The sequence below is a fragment of the Trifolium pratense genome, linkage group LG6, assembly GCF_020283565.1.
Source record: "Trifolium pratense cultivar HEN17-A07 linkage group LG6, ARS_RC_1.1, whole genome shotgun sequence".
Classification (NCBI taxonomy): domain Eukaryota; kingdom Viridiplantae; phylum Streptophyta; class Magnoliopsida; order Fabales; family Fabaceae; genus Trifolium; species Trifolium pratense.
In genome coordinates this window covers 25,066,920-25,084,033 of record NC_060064.1, presented here as the reverse complement: position 1 = coordinate 25,084,033, position 17,114 = coordinate 25,066,920, and the positions used below count along the sequence as shown (strand labels likewise).

The 17,114-nt window shown below is 30.4% G+C and overlaps 2 protein-coding genes across 6 annotated transcripts; one reads left to right on the top strand and one right to left on the bottom strand.

The window, feature by feature from the left end:
• The first annotated feature begins 4,974 nt into the window (after positions 1-4,974).
• LOC123888920 (high mobility group B protein 1) lies at positions 4,975-7,903 on the top strand. Of its 2 annotated transcripts, XM_045938084.1 has the most exons (8): positions 4,975-5,208; positions 6,034-6,109; positions 6,344-6,475; positions 6,555-6,612; positions 6,703-6,747; positions 6,957-7,034; positions 7,118-7,198; positions 7,512-7,903. In XM_045938084.1, exons 2-8 carry the CDS (start codon positions 6,048-6,050, stop codon positions 7,578-7,580), a joined length of 525 nt encoding a protein of 174 aa, XP_045794040.1. In that variant the 5' UTR covers positions 4,975-5,208; positions 6,034-6,047; the 3' UTR covers positions 7,581-7,903. The 2 variants fall into 2 exon arrangements, with proteins under 2 accessions (XP_045794040.1, XP_045794039.1); XM_045938083.1 differs by having other exon boundaries at positions 5,046-5,208; positions 6,957-7,198.
• A 2,312-nt stretch (positions 7,904-10,215) lies between these two features.
• On the bottom strand, positions 10,216-12,992 carry LOC123888919 (E3 ubiquitin-protein ligase AIRP2-like). 4 transcript variants are annotated; one of them, XM_045938081.1, is made up of 6 exons: positions 12,853-12,992; positions 12,608-12,754; positions 11,673-11,823; positions 11,349-11,415; positions 10,848-11,085; positions 10,216-10,522 (listed from the first exon to the last, which is right to left on the bottom strand). In XM_045938081.1, the coding sequence occupies exons 2-6, from the start codon at positions 12,730-12,732 to the stop codon at positions 10,306-10,308; spliced, it is 798 nt and encodes a 265-aa protein (XP_045794037.1). In that variant the 5' UTR covers positions 12,733-12,754; positions 12,853-12,992; the 3' UTR covers positions 10,216-10,305. The 4 variants fall into 4 exon arrangements, with proteins under 4 accessions (XP_045794037.1, XP_045794035.1, XP_045794036.1 ...); XM_045938079.1 differs by having other exon boundaries at positions 11,343-11,415; positions 12,853-12,986; XM_045938080.1 differs by having other exon boundaries at positions 11,343-11,415; positions 12,843-12,984.
• Between the last annotated feature and the right edge of the window lie 4,122 nt (positions 12,993-17,114).

Genomic DNA, 17,114 nt, shown 5'->3' with positions numbered 1-17,114 from the left:
ATCCCAAAAACACCAGATTCTTATTTTAAAACACCCACTGCTTAAGTAGCGGACGACATATTCAAAATTTCTCATTTTTATAACGCCCGCTATTTAAGTGATGGAGGGGTAAAAATGTAAATCCGTAGGACGCGCGAGAAGTATGTAAGATGGTAAAAGAAATTGTCTTTTATTTTTGTCAATAAACATTGAGCAATATTGACTTCGAACATATATATAACAAATGATTGGATATAGTCACCGTACAAAATTGCTGAAAAATTCTCTTCCCCACCTTACATATTTTTTCTACCCCTCAAAAATCCAATTTTACCTTTGAATAAAATTATGCTTTAGAACGCGTTTTTCGAAGTTTCTAGTTCAAATTTTGGAAAAATTCGGAAAACACATTCCAAAATTTGTATTTAAGGAAATTAAAAATTCAAAAAATGCGTTCCGAAATTTTTATTCAAGGATAAAAACGGAAATTAGGAGGGAGAAAACTGAAAAGATATGCGGGGGAGGGGGAAGAGAATTTTTCAAAATTGCTTAGCCCCATGTGTTTTTAGGCCCATGTATATATCAAACATGAATCAATTTTTGTTGTTGTTGAATTAGACATCAAGCACCTTATTCTTAACATAACGTTTCCACAACAAAGCAACGAGAAAAGAATGAATAAACATAGAATATATGTGAAAACTATTTTTTTTTTTTTGACAAAATATGTGAAAACTAATTAAACACATAAAAGTTTTTTTTTTTTGAACAAGTTAAACACATAAAAGTTAAATGCTGCAAGCAAATATTGTGGCACACTAATAGTTTGAAAGAGTTGGATACATCTCACTTGAAGATGAGCTGAAACTAGAACTTGATTTGGAATCTAAAAGTTCCTCCGCGGGTCAAGAATCTTGTTTGGCGGATATGTCGACAATGCTTTTCTACTCGTACTAATCTTCGCAATAGAGGTGTTAATTGCACGACTGTTTGTGCTCTGTGTAACGAGCATGAAGAGGACAGCCGACATATTTTCTTTTGTTGGGGAGTTCGGGGGAGTTCGGGGGAGCTCGGGAGAAACAATGAGTCAATGCTCCAGGACCACTAGAGAGGGAGACGCCACATCCCAACCCAAAACCTTAAGGTGTTAGGTTAATGGGTCACCTCTCTTATAAATCCAACATTCTTCCTACACATAGTCGATGTGAGACTTAAACACTCACACTTGAAACCCAACATTCTCCCCCAAGTGTGAGTTCCCCCACATACTATAGTTGATCCAAACCAGGATCCCGTCCTGCTCCCCCACCAAGCCGAAGCTAGGCTCTGATACCACTGTTAGGAAATAACAACACTAAAGAAAAAAAATAAACACAATCAAAACACAAGAATATGATGTTGAAACTCCAAACCGGAGAAAAAACCACAAACAGTTGTCTAAACAGACAACTAGAGAAAAATCACTATGTGAAAATTATTACAACACACAGACTTCTCTCACTCTCACCCCAATGCCCCAATACAACCACACTCTCACAAAGCAAATATTTAAACTAAGAGTCAGATATAAGCTTAAAGTGCTACTGACTGGTGCAATTACAAACAAAGAACTTAGGTCCATTATATAGCTTTGATTTCCTCCTTGCTTCACAATTCTAAGCGATGTGGGACTTTCAATAGCTATTTTTTAACCTCATTCTTTATTTAAGAAACTAGGCGATGTGGGACTTGACAATCAACCCCAACATCTTTGACTGTCTGGGGAGTAGCAACATATGGAGTATGTGTAATTTTAATCATGTAATTTCTGCTGGTCTGCAACATTATGCAGGTGCTTTAGAACTGATTTTTGAAGTCATACAGCGGCTGAATGTTGACGAGGCAGCGTTAATGGCCTGCATTATCTGGAGCATATGGAAGGTTAGTTGTGATTTATCGCAAGGGGCTGTTGGAACGTAAATCGATCCATGTTGGCGGTCTGTTCATTTGCCAATTTTCAAACCTTGGTTGGGCTCGCAGATGTTCACTATGCTCATGCTTGAGGATAATCTGTTAGACTCGATTAGGTTGATTTCATTTATGTTGATTTATATATTGTATCATCTGTTTCAGTTGGGTAAAGTTTTATGTCCCCAATTTTTTTTTTATCTTGTACTGTTTTTTTTTCTTCATTTTATTATATATTATTAAACTATGATAGACGATAAAAGTATTTAAGTGTGCCTTAATTGATATTTCTAAAGTTCCTTTAATACATGCAATTCTCTTATTAATTTTTTTTTTACAAAAATTCTCTTATTAACTTATAAATAAAATAAAAAACTTAATATAAGAGACTAAAATTCTAGTAATAGCATATTTATATTGTTTATTTAAGTAATAGGGAAATTGTAAATCACACCATGTGCAATGAGCTTATGGTACGGGCCACAAATGCATGGCTTTTATCTGTTTAATTTTTATAAACAAAGACTCATGAATAGTTTTTTTTATTCTAGATTCTAAGACTAGACACTGGATTTATTTATTTGTTCAACGGTAACCCACTCTATTATTTCAATTTTCAACGGTTATATCTTACAGATGTTTCTGATCTGACATTAAATCAAGAACTCTTTCTGACTGGACCTTGTGTTCATAAAGTGATCTTGGAGAGTTACGATCACACTGATTACAAGTCGGTGCCAATCTTGTGAGTTGTGATACTCTTACAACTTTATAAATATTTTAAATCTTAAATATAAGAAAAATTTAGCAAGTAAAATTTATGTATTTAGATTAAATTTTAAGTTAAATATATTATCAACAAAAAAAAATTGAGTTAAATACATTAATTTTAATTAATCAAACTTTCCTAACAACAAGGTAAAATGAGGGAAAATTTTATCAACTAAAATTTTAAAATGACAAAAATTATTTTACAACTTTTTTATATACTAGTATCTCTTAACATTATTTAACTTTATGTTTTGATTTTACCAACAGTATTCGTTCTATTGAATCATCTAATTTAATTTGGGGTCAGTTCTATCATCAATCAAGTTATTTCAGTCTTTCTCGATCACTATTTCTTGAATACTTTAAGAGTATCTATTAGTAACAACTTTTATTAAAAGAATAATATGATTTATTAGAACATATTATGATTTTTATTTATTTTTGACAAAACATACTATGAATTTCTTCGAAAATACATTATCCAATAAGTAAATAATTTCAAAAGTTACCTTGAATAAAATTTCTTATTTTAAATATTGACTTGATAAAAATATATATACAAAAGAGTAAAGTTTAAAAGACGTACCTATTTTGATAATTACCTTTCCAATAAAATTTCTACTATAAGATTTAATTTTTTTTAGACAATTTCTATATAAAAAATTGTTTCTTATAATTATGAAAATTTTTTCATATGCTTATTTTTCTAATTAAAATAATATGATTTTCTTAAAAAAAAGTAATCCAATATGTTAATAATTTCAAAAGTTACTTTGTATAAAATGTCTTATTCTAAATATTGGAAAAAATATATAGAAAAATATAAAGTTTAAAAGATGTGACAAGTTAATCCCTAAAAGAATTTCAGTTATCTCGATTAATTAGTTTCCGCAGTTACGTGTAAAGCTAGAATTATAATTTTTTTTGCTTTTACAAAATCTCATTTTTAATATTACCTCTGTTGGTAAATATAAGACTCTCTTCAAAAAAATTCTTGTACTTTTTCATAAAATTCTCTTTCAATTTTCAACAACATTTGTTATTTCTTTACTTATTTTACCTCTTTTTCTACACTTTACAATAAATACTACGATAAACATAAACAAATTATCTCTTTTAAATGATAAAATTATATATATAAAAAAAACCTGCACTATCAATAAATTAGGTTTTTTCTAATCTACCCTTTCATGATTTGAGGATATTATTTATCCATCAACCAATAATAACAAGTTATATGCAAATACAAAAGTTTGTTACAAGTTAGTTGTGGGTACCACATGCAAATCCACTTATGTGGTTTGTTTTGATTGGTTTATGGGTAAATAGTAAATACTCTCAAATTATGAATGAGTACAGTAAGCCTCACCATAATTTTATCACTACTACCAACTTTTTTAATTATCGTGATTCAGTTAACATGGTCTTATATTTAAAGACAGAAGTAGTATAAAGAATATGAATGATTTACTATAAATAATCTCGTAAAATAATTTATTTTAATCGCTAATTTTGAAAATGAAATCAGTCAACAAAAGTTCAAATTTTAAAACACTCTTTATTTTAAAAAACAACAAAAAAATTTGAACTTAAATGACTAATAAATTTCAATTAAAAAATTAATCAGAATTATTTAATTCACAACTAAAATAATTATTGACCAAAATTAATTTTTCTTTGTCAAACTTAATATTATCATGTTATTTTCACCTAGAGTTAAAACCAATAAAATAGGTCATCGTGAGTTTAGCTCAGTTGGCAGGGACATCACACTATATGTGAAAGAGCCGAGATTCTAACCCTGGACGCTTCATTTATTCACCTTTAAGGTAGATTTTCTAGCCACTAAAATAGATTATAAAAAAAAAAGCCAATAAAACAAAACAGATGTTAATGTGAGTATAATTTAGTTCGATAGAAAATTATAATATGCGAGAGCCGATTTTTTTGTTTTTTGTTTTCAAAGTTATTTAGTGGTTAAAAAGTTTATTTTAAAGATGAATAAATTGAGTGACTGAGATTCGAACTCCAACTCTTACATATATATAATACGATATTCCTGTCAGTTGAATTAAACTCACGAGACACAAGAGCCGAATTTAAACATACAATTTTTTACTTTCACCTTAAGATAAAATTCAAAATTCATATAAATTCCTTGACCAAAACCAACAAAACATAGATTAGTCAAAGAAATAGAGTTTGAAAGAAAAGAAAAAGTATATGTCAATAATTAGTAATTAATAATAATGATTGTTGAGAATATCTTCTCAAATGACAACCGGCTATTGCAGGTAAAATCCACTCATTATGGATATGGGTTGACTCATCTTTGCATCAAAACACACTAAAAACCTTACCTGCTATTCCGGTTGTATTTAGTTCTACTTGTACCCTCTTTGTTTTGTTCCTAACCTTTGTCGCTTTGATTCTCCGCTTGCTGTGTGTGTGTTCGGTTCTGCTTCTCTTGTTGAAGATCTTCTTCTTCTTCTTCCCTTCATCCCTTTCAAGGTAAATTCCTTTTTTCCTATTTAATTTCTATTTGCTTCAATATCTCTTTGGATTCAATATCTCTTTTGAATTTATTTATTTATTTATTTTTTGTTTGGCTTATGTTTGTTTTTTGAGGAAATGAAAATTAAATAGTTATGAATTATGAGGAATGAAAACCTTAAACTAGTTTTTATCTGTGTTTGTTTGTTTTTATGTATGTATTTAGGTATGTGCTATGTAACATGTAATATGGAGTTAAGTGTAGTGCTGAAGATTTGATGTTGAATTGGTCAAATAATTGAATTGAGGATTATGTGATCTTTGTTCACGTTGTTGATGATTATTATACTTAGTTTTATGATTGATGATTGTTAGCTCAATATTATGTGATATTTGATTTTTGAAAGGAAGGTCAATTTGAAAGTGTGTGACTATTGACTATGTGTGAATGAATTATGTTGTGATCAAGGTTTTAAGTCACAGTCATAGTTGCAGTCACATAGAAAATCACATTCAAACGAAGCTGATGCGATCTCAATTACGATTGTATTGTGTTGTGGTCTTGGAGACATCAAAAACTCTTCTTTTTTTTTTAACCTTGGTTGTGACTATAGGACACTTAATCTTGTGAAATTGATATTTGTGTTGGCTTTGTGGGTAAGTAGCGGATATGTGAGACTTTGAGGCTGCAGGATAATAAGCTAATCCTGATGGGAAATCTTTTTTAGTTTCTTGTTCAATGGATTGAGCATATCTTTGTGTTTTATTAACCTGCTCTATTTCATAATTGGGTATTTGATGATTCTTGGTTTTTTTTTTTAACCTTTGACCAACTTGGCACAGAAACTTAGGCGGCAATGACAAAGGGCAAGGGAACAGGAAAGACTTCGAGGGAAGTATTGAAACCAGTTGATGACCGGTTAGTTTCTTTTTCTTTATCATCACATTACACTTGTTATAATATCATAATATGAAGCATTTTTGATATATGATGACTTTGTATGTCATTGTTCATTAAAGTGTTGTTTTTCATATGATATACTTAGCCATGTATACAACTGCTATCGGTATGTGATTATAGATACATGATGGTGGAAACAGTTGTTACATGAATCATGTAACGATGAAACATATTTATATTTGTTGTCTACAGAAAGGTAGGAAAGCGAAAAGCAGCTTCTAAACCTGAGAAGAGCAGTGCACCAAAGACGACTAAAAAGGACAAGAAGGCCAAGAAAGATCCCAACAAACCAAAAAGACCTCCAAGCGCTTTCTTTGTCTTTCTGTTAGTATTTGTGTGTTTACCCATTTCAGTTATATATCTTTTTATAAAATTACCTGACTTTTCTTCCATTCTTTCATAGTGAGGATTTCAGAAAGACTTTCAAGGCAGAAAATCCTAATGTGAAGGCTGTATCAGCTGTAAGTTTACATTTGGATTGTGCCATTGTGTATCGTGATGATTGCTTTTATAATATGCCTCTAAACATGTATTGCTCACTTTCATTGAAGGTCGGAAAAGCTGGAGGAGAGAAATGGAAATCTTTGACTAAGCCGGTAAGCAATGCAATCTTTTAAGACATACCGACAAAATTTGAGCCTTTATAAATATTTATACTCTTCATCATGTCTTTTGATGTTTTCAAATATAAATTTAAACAATATTCTTGTAAAAGAATTATTAACATATTTGTAGTATTGGCTTTGTTATATTGAAGAGTGGATTTATTCTATCTTATTCTAACTCTCTTATTTTGAATAAAAAGGAAAAAGCTCCATATGAAGCCAAGGCTGCAAAAAGGAAAGTTGAGTATGAAAAACTTATGAATGCTTATAATAACAAGGTAATCATATGTTGTGTTTCTAGTTTTGCTGTTTGTGTTTTGATTGTCTTGTTCATGTGTTTAACTTTCTTTAATGTTGATAGCCAAGTGCAGCAGACGATGAAGATGAGGAATCAGACAAGTCCAAATCTGAAGTTAATAATGAAGATGAAGCAAGTGGAGAGGTAGTCTAAATTCTTTCTTCTTTTGCTTACATGAATTTTGAGCATCATAAGAAAAACACTTTGAATAGTATGACATTCGCTACCTCACAAAGGTGCTATGGTTTCTCAGTCTCCATGATAGTTTTTCTTCCAAAAAGTTTAGATAACATGTTCCAAAAAATTTCTTTGATACATTTTACAATCTATTTGCACTTTTTTTTTTCTCTCATTCCCTGTTCCTCATTTTACAATTTGTTTGCACATTTTTTTTAATAAAAACCATGAAAACAAATCTTCCTTTTTGTGTTTTTTTACCATTCTCCTCATTGTATAGGACGACCACCAAGATGATGAGGACGAAGATGACGAGGAAGAGGATGATGACGATGAAGATGATGATTGAGATTTGTGTGCATAACTTGAAATATGATGTTTCATTGGTTGAGGGAAGCTTTTATGTATTTTGTAGTAGGGCTACTTTTGGATATCTTTGTTGGTTGAATATTTATCTGTTATTGCTGGTATGATATTTTTCCAGCCATTGAGCTTCCTCAGTTGTTGGTTATTGTGCTTAAATTTGCCTTTGTGCACTGTGCCTCGAATGTGTTGGCTTCAGATGATAAATTTCATTTTGATCCACGCTTTGGCATAATTGTATGTAGTGAAGTCGCCTACACATTATGTATGCACTAAACTTAGTTTTAATAATTTGTCGCGATTATCTCACTCTAGTTGTTGCTATGTTTTAGCTCCTCCAAATTGAGTAGTTAATTAATAAAGAAAACCAATCGTTGATATTTTGACCACTATGATTTGTTATATATATGCATATAATATCAGCAATTAATTTGTTTATCACTTCACTCTCTAAAGCGGGTGGGTTGTTCACTTTAGAGCAATGTTTTAAAAACCGGACCGGCCGGTCCGACCGGTTCGACCACGAACCGGTGCCCTCGGCGGTCCGGATGACTAGCAAGAACCGCTAGTCAGTGGAACCGGTCAAAAACCGGTGTGAACCGGTGTGAACCGGTGTGAACCGGTGAACCGGAAAAACCGGCCGGTTTTTCTCTCACTTAAAAAAAAAAAAAAAACTGATTTTTTAATTAAAAAAAACGATGGATTGAAATTGAAAGGTTAAAAAATCAAAAATCTTTCCTTTCCAACCATAGACTCAAACACGTGAAAAAATTATATGAACGGTTCAATATAAACGGTTCAATAACGGTTGAACCGATCCGACCGGTTGACCCTTGAACCAGTTGTCACAACGGTTCGACCTCCGGTCCGGTTCTTAAAACATTGCTTTAGAGAGCTTAATTTGTTGAATTATTCGATTTTAGAAGAATAGTTTGAAATGACATCTCCTTTTGAGCTCAACTACAAAGCTATGTTGATCAATTTCTTTGCTTCCACAGCTTTCTCATTTTAAGTTTTCAGGTAGGTGAATATATACTAATAATTTTTGGGTACTAAAAATTTCTTTTGGTTACTTTTGGGTACTAAATATATTAACAAAACACTTCATAGCAGTTTTATTATCATGTGAAATTCAAGTATATATATATTCAACAATAAACTATAATAAAATTGTCCGTAGCCCTGAATAGGGTCCTCTTGTAAATCTATTTAAATTTGAATTTTGCAAATGACTATGTGGTGGTTGAAAAATTTCAATATGGATTAGATGCTGGTGGTCAACATTTCCGAACCGTCCAATTAAGATTGTACGGTTCAGATTGTAATACAATATTTTTATATTTATTTAATATACAATTTGAGGTTAGAATCTGAACTGTCAAATATTGATCGAACAATCACGAACGTGCTTGACTACACACCTAACTGCACTCAAACCCGATTTGAGAAATTTTGTCTTCATAAGTTAAAATTTTCACATGGTGGTGTGATCGTCTTTCAGTAAATATTTATCCTTTTCCATGTATTGCATTCTCATGACACATTTTCCTTTGGTATATCATATCTAGAAGTTAATCTAGCTAGTAGATATAACTACGTACTAGTACAAAGCTAAGTAATCAAAATTGAGAGTCAAATTAATGGATGGGATCAAATGTCTGAATTTTGAAAGATAGATAGCTAAAATTGTGAAATTAGAAATTGAGAGACCAAAGTTATGGATTGATTAAAATAAAAGGACTAAAATGCATTTAAACCTATAATATAACATTAATTTATCAACATTTCCTAACTTTTGTATAAATTGTAGAAAACACAAAAGTAGTTAAAGAATCTATTGAGCCATATTCCTTTTCAAAAAATATGGATCCATCATCACATCATATAAAGATGATGATGAAAGTTGACGAAGAAGATGAAGATCTGGATTTAAGGATGAAGACGAAGAAGAGGAAGATTTGGATTTAAATATGAAGATATGGATTTAAGGATGAAGATCTTGCTAATCAATGTCACTTAACAGCCACATCAATAAATTAAACACTCATTCACAAGTAATGTACTCTTTTAGGCAAGAATCTCTACTCTTTATTTTTGTTGTTAAACTAAGTTATCATTGTGTAACTGCAAAGTTTAATCTCTTTAAGTAAACAAAATTCATTTTTATTTTTGTTGTTAAACTAAAATATACGCGCAACTACAAAGATTAATCACTCAAAATTTTGGCTGACTTAATAGTATTTTTCTTCATAAATACTACTGTATTTTTAGTTAAATTTTTGTTTATTGAATGTATAATTAAGAGGTGGAATTTATTGTGTAGAGATTGCCACATGTAAAAAATTGCTATTAGCATGTGGTTGATTTGTGTGGTGTAATGAATCATTAATTAGTACAGTAGTAACTTAGTTTCTTTAAGTCTATAGGAAATGTGGTGTAAGAGGACTTGCTTTTGTTTTGGGTATAAAAATCAAAATGAAATGTTGATATTCTCGAGTTGGAACTCCAACCCTTACGTATATAATATAATGTCTTTACCAACTGAACTATGATAATCAAAATGAAATGTTACTGCTTAAATGAACAAGGAAAACTTTTGGACTATGAACTCTACAATTTAATTCCTATAAAATGAGAATAAATTAAAGGAATATTGCAATCACAATGTAACAGGTATTTACAAATATTAAGTTTGAATGAGCTTCCTTCTACTAAGAGGCAACCACAACATGTGATGATATCATGTGAATATATGGTCTAGCAACAAGAGGTAACTTTTCTATGTACATAAATAGTCTTTTTAAATTCTCCTTGTTGATTGAAGCAATATCATCTATCTCATTGCTGCTCATGTACATCCAAAGATCACAAGAGTTCACTCTTTTTAGACTGTCTCGACAGAAAGGGCACGATTCAGACCTTCCATGCCTAAAAACAACAGAGGAAGAAATAAAATAGTAACACATATCTAAATTTTATACTACATAGTCCATAGTCCATAGCACACATATCTGAGTAAACTCTGATCAAAGATTTTTCTAGTCAGAAATCGAATTTAGATTCTCCCGAACGATTTGACCTTGACTAAGTTTATTAATCATTTGAACTAACCATTTGGTTTAGGGTTTAGGGTCTAATGAACCAAATTTATCAAATAAAATCTCGAACTGGTTCGATTCATTGTCAGTTGTAATTTAACCTTATATAATATTCGCAAAGATGAAAAAAACTAGTCACCAGAGAACTTGCTTACCAGTCTCGGTAGCATTTCATACACATTGAATGATTGCAATTAGGCAATACAACCATGGTGTTCATCTCCATGCAAATATCACATTCTTCTACTTCTCTCTCTGTATCAATTTCAGAGCTCTTTCCTTTATCTACCACATTTTTAGGTTTGTACTTAGTAGCACACAGATGTTTTTGTTTCCTATCTTCAACATCGGTGATTCCTCTGTGAAGTTGCAATAAAGAGGGAAACACCACACCTGTTAATAGAGATTGTAGATGTAATCACTTATAGATTGTAAAACACTTCCCTAAGAAATGCAAAAAAGTAATGACACTTATCACATGGCATAGACTTATGCCATAAAAAACTTAATTAATCGATTATGCTATATATGGACACTTATCATATAAGTACTTATGTATAAGTTATTTCTATCACAAAAGATCAAATAAAGTTTAATTATTTTCATATAACTATAAGTTGTTTTCATAAACTAATCTTAGTAACGCTTACACTTACTATAGAACTCCTTCAAACTGGCTTTTCTTTCATAAATAGACATGGTTGTCTGCCCATCCTTGTATGCCTGCGATAAACCGAACATGTACATCATTCACTAGCATGACAATAAAACAATATCATCGGTCGTGGTTTTGAACTATGATGTATGATAATAGATTGTATGTTTTAAAGGCCATGTTTGGATAAAAGAAGTTGTTTTCATAAGTTATCCAGAAAAACTTATGAAAATAAGCTGAACATGTGTCACAAGTGCTTATATCAGTAGATAAGTTCAATTAAGTCATTCCAAACATGTCTAAAGTAAAGAGGCAGGAAAAGCACCTTGTATATAAGAATTTTCAGCAATCCTAAAGTTCCGGCAAGATGACAGTCAGTCCACTGAACAAGAAAAAGAAAGAAATGGGCAGCTGGGCTATAAGACAATCTCATCTGAAGGCAAGCTCCATCCAGATCACTTGGATAATCAGAAGCTCTGATTCAAAACATATTTACCAAAAAGATTAGTTAAGACAATGAATTTTTTGTAACATTGAAGAAAAATTGCACTCAAATCTCAGTGATAAACATTTAAAGTTGGTACATGAAAAATTAAAGGTTACATTACATCTTGTAATATCAAGATACAAATAAAATTGGAAAGTAAGAGTGATGGAAAATTTATTGTACTCATATTCATATCTTACTTTTGTAAAATACTCTGCTATGCTTTTCAATTTCAACAACTAATAAATTTCACTTTTACTAAATATATAAAGTGAAATTGGAAGGATTTTTCAGTTTCCGATCCGGATCCGTTGCCGTCAGGGAATCAAGTACTTATTCCACAGCAAACATATAGACCCCAGCTGTTCTGCTTCAAATTATATTCCTATTTTCTGTTCTACAGTTAAGTCCCCACTTCAACTCCTCATGCATTCATTTTTTATCATAATCATCTAGTTCTTGACAAAATCCCGATAATTCAGAGTTCAGCTAAGAGGTTACTAAAGACTATATAGTTCTAGCCACAGTCTAAACTCAAACACTCCCAATTATTTCGACATTCACCGAAGCTCATAAGCCACTTGAGTCCAACCAATTGGTTCCTTAAGTAGACAATTCATTGGTCTCTTGAATCATCATCTTTAGCAATGATGAAATTAATGAAAAATCATACTAACATACTAAGATGACACCAACATATAGGTAGTATCCAAATTAATCACAAAAATCAATACTCAAAAATAAAAAAGTGAGAAGAATGATTAAGTAATTACAGTGTATTGGCAAAATGGATGTCAGCTTCAAGAGTTTTGAGAGAATCTTTGTAAGACTTGCGCATGATCTCTACTTTTCCTTTTTCTTCTAATTCTTTCTTCTTTCTTTTCACAACAAACCCCATTCATAAAACACTCATACATAAACTGTACCAAATTAAAATTAAAAACCCATAAATAAATAACTCTAGTGACCAAAATTAAGAAAATTAATTCACACAACAATAACAAGTACCTCGTTTTACCTTCAAATTGAAGATCTTAAAAAAGAACAGGATCCTCGTACGTACTATACCAAAGTACTAGTAGAAAATAGAACAGTCTGAGAGAGAGAGAGAGTACTAGTAACACAAGAAGAATGTGTTGTTGTGTTGGGTACTCACTTGAACTACACGTAACTCATTCTTTTTGTACCTTTATGGCTACACGTATAACACGTCACACTCATGCTATGGATGTGTAATTTAAATTACTAAAATACCACTGCATTTTTTCCATCAAAGTAGAAAATTATAAATTCATGCAAGATTTGTTTAGCTACTTTCTCTGTTATCATTGTTTCTACTTGCGACTAATTCTCACTGTTTTTCAGCTCTTGCGATCTATCACTTCATATATATGGTTTTATTAATGTAGATTATGAGAATCTAGACTCTGATATAACGATTTATTTTTAATTTATTAATTAATAGTTGATATTATTCATTTTACACTCTAAATATCTCTCTAAATATCTCACTTTAAAGTAGCTTTGACCTAATCCTAATTTTAGGAAACAAATTCGTTGTAATAATAGTGTGACGCTGTTACTGCTTTCAACCATATAATCATTATCAACGGTTGAGATTGTTTAAGGTTGATTTTTTCATTGTGATTTGAACCGACCAAAACTTAATGGTTGATATTCATCACTACGTGCAACTGCATCATTTCCCCGCGGCAGAAAATCATGATCCCTAATTTTATATGATATATTTCTTTTATGATACATTCGTGATTCGTGATATGCATGTGTGATCATGTACGAAATTTTATCTTTGGTGTTAAGAATTCTTAAGAGGCTCAAACTTGTTTTTACTGCTCGAGTCAATTTAAAGCCACTAGGTTTAATCTAATGGTGAGATATTTGGGTAGTATGTTATAGGTTCTGGGTTCGATTCCCAGCTCATTGTAAACAAAAAAAGAAATACTACTTGAGTATTATTTTTAGTGATGCTTATAAAAAAAAAATTATTTTTAGTGACGATGAAGTTTTATTAGTCTAAAATTTGTATTGTAAAATATAAATATATACAGTGACTAGTTAGTATTTGTACATAGAGAAATTAATTTTGTTATTTTTAGAGAATTAGTTCAAACATGACTTATTACCTGTCACATTGAGTCTTGCCATTTTCAAAGTTGCTATGTGGTATGTTAGTCTATATTAGTCTATCTCTATATAAATCGTTTTAAGTTTAAATAAAGTCTCTAACCTATTTTTTAATAGATTGATGAGATTAAATACTACCCTAAAATTTAACATGATATCTTGTCTTGTATATAATATTATAATAAATAATATCATCAGCCGAAAAATATATTGTACTATCTTTTGTCCTATCTCTAATACAATTAATTTTCTTTATAGGAGTCTTTACATACAATTTTTATAGTTAATCAATTTCATGCTAATACGGATTCCAATCTAATATAATCTAATAATTTTGATGTAACTTTTCTTTTGTCCAGACGATTCCGCCAGAAGAAAGGATAATTTAGCCTATATTTGCAAGTTACGTGGTGAATCAGCTATTCAAGAAGTTACCATTTCTTAATCCTTTTGATTTTAAATTGAGGTTGTTGATTGGACATAAAACTTTTCACTTGTGTTGATCCTTCTCCTTCTGGTAAACCAAATATCTACCATTTCAAAATAGTATTATTTAACAGATCTGTTTGGTTAAAAAGGTAAGAAAGTAAAAATGATTGAAAATACTCAAATTGATGAATGAATTTGGATTAAGATATAATTTAAATTTATTTTTCGGTTTTCGCGTTTTTCTTTATTCCTACTTTCTTTTAAAATAAACGGACCATATATCTTAGAATCAAACCCATGCACATCCGTAAATTCAGCCCATTTCAAAACATTATTATATTTTTATTGTTTATTATATAATTTAAAATTTATGTGTTAAATTCTTTAAATTTATATATATATATATATATATATATATATATATATATATATATATATATATATATATATAATTTCAAGTGTTTGAATTTTAAATAGTAAATACCATGTGGAAGAAAGAAATATGGAAAGTGCATCTCCACATAAAGCACGTCATCTTCTTTGGCGATTATGTAAGGGATGTCTTTCAACGAGGTGCCGATTATTAGAACGAAATGATAATTGAGATATTTAGTGCCCATTTTGTGAAGAGGAAGTAGAAGACGATGTACATGCTTTTTTCACTTGCGTTGCTGCTCGGGATAGGAAGTCAAGTCAAGTTGGACAAGTTGCGTTTGACATTGGAATGAGTGGTTTGATGTTCGTAGATGTGATGTACTAATGATCATCATGTTCTCTTTTTAAGCACAAATCGGTGGGAAAAGCCTCATATGGAATGGTTAAAATAAAATGTAGATGCAACGTTTTTTGTCGACTCGGGAAGAACAACGAAGAGAACTTGTTTCTATAATAGCTCCGGTGAGTTTACTGTTGGATTCACATAGTGACAACATATGGTTTTATTAACAAAGGAGAGTTAAACATGGACATTATTGCAAGCCATGAATGAAGCTAAGCATAGAGCTTTTGAACGAGTCCAATTCGAAAGTGACTCTCAAGTGCTGGTTGAAGCAATTCGTACAAAGCGGTGATGCAATTCAGAGTTTCTTTCAATCGTTAACGATATTATTCTTGTTATGTTATCATATATAACCTTTGAAGTTAATTTTATTAGAAGACAAATGAATTCGATTGTTCATACTTTAGGTAGGACGGTCAATTCTTGTACTAGTTTTCCTAGATTTGAGATTATTTATTTCCTTCATATATTGAACTTTTGGTAATTAATGAAATGCATTAAACTTGTTTGATTAAGAAAATAGTAAAATTTAATCTAAATATTAAAATTCTCATAAAATAGACCGTCATTTAACTATATTTTTTTTAATAAAAATATAAATTTTTCTAAATCGCATGACGGTCCTTTAATCCAACTCACTCACCATCGAATTTGGGTCGGGTGGGTTTCACTATATATACGAAATAATCTCTAAAGGAATAGTATCATATCAATGTTTATACCTTTTTTTCATAAAAAAAAATGTTTATACCCTTTTTACCCCTACATAAAACCTCAATGGCAAAAAGAAAAAAGGGTAAAGATGAACCCTAACTAGTGAACTAAAATTACAATTTCCTTTTAATATACACGGACAGTTGGCAATTTCTTTATGATAATACTTGGCCTTACATTAACCACTGTTTTAGGCTCCTTCTCTATAGTCTAAGGTGACCATATATTAATTAAAGGTAGTAATGCAAACCATTTTAAGTCGGTGATAATGACATTCCAACTCCTTATAATAAGAAATGGGGAATGTTAGATTTGTATAGAAGTTAAATGTTGCTTGCTCTAGACTACTAGAGAGATACCTAAGATACGTTTTATTAATAACTTTATACTTCTTTTTCACACTTGTACATGACAATATGAATAGACCCTGCACACATTTACTTGTGCTAATATTTTCCATTTTCTTTCAATAGATTTTATTGGTGTGTTTGAATTTAGATAGAGCATTGATGTTGCTTTTTTCTTTTTCTTTTTTTTTATAAAATGTAATTTATATAAAAAAAATTATGGCCCTTTGTCGTGATTAATTTCAATCAGAAAATTTATCGGACATACAAAATTAGTTCTCTTTTTTATATTGAATTTTTTTAACATACAAGAGTCGGATATTGGAATCCTAACCTTTTATTTTGTGTTCGATTATTTTATGGATTATGCTTTTCAAAAAAAAAAAAGAAATTATATATATGTGGCTACTTAATTTACAAAACAGAAATTGATTTTATCTCAAAACTTCAGTTTTCAAGTAGTAAACGTAACTCTTGCATTAGATAAATAAAGGGTCTTGTTAACATGTGTCCTAAGAGCACATGTTAAAAATATAAAAATAGAAACATTCTCTTAAAAATGGTGCAATTAATTTGTGAAAAATTTAAAAAATTGAATTAAATGCACTGATTACAATAAAATATTTATATTTTTAAATTATTAACGTGTGCCATTACATGTTAGCTTTTCCCTAAAATAAAACATGTTTTTAGTGTAAAAAAAACTTCAATTTTCATTAAATCAATTATATAAAATCAAGTTCATTAAAAAAAAACATCAGATTTATCAAATGCTCATTCAAATACACTCTTAAATTTGCTTTTACACCCTTTGCGGCTCCTAAATCATTGTTGCTTAATTCTATTCTATAGATTTAACAATCAATG

What these genes read in the sequence shown, in the direction of transcription:
- LOC123888920 (XM_045938083.1), top strand. Translation starts at nt 6,048, where the DNA reads ATGACAAAGGGCAAGGGAACAGGAAAGACTTCGAGGGAAGTATTGAAA. An exon ending in TTGAAACCAGTTGATGACCG is followed by an intron (nt 6,110 to 6,343) that starts GTTAGTTTCTTT and finishes TGTTGTCTACAG; the next exon opens with AAAGGTAGGAAAGCGAAAAG. An exon ending in ATGTGAAGGCTGTATCAGCT is followed by an intron (nt 6,613 to 6,702) that starts GTAAGTTTACAT and finishes CTTTCATTGAAG; the next exon opens with GTCGGAAAAGCTGGAGGAGA.
- LOC123888919 (XM_045938079.1), bottom strand. Translation starts at nt 12,732, where the DNA reads ATGGGGTTTGTTGTGAAAAGAAAGAAGAAAGAATTAGAAGAAAAAGGA. An exon ending in ATCCATTTTGCCAATACACT is followed by an intron (nt 11,824 to 12,607) that starts GTAATTACTTAA and finishes GTTTTGAATCAG; the next exon opens with AGCTTCTGATTATCCAAGTG. An exon ending in GAAGGAGTTCTATAGTAAGT is followed by an intron (nt 11,086 to 11,342) that starts GTAAGCGTTACT and finishes CTCTATTAACAG; the next exon opens with GTGTGGTGTTTCCCTCTTTA.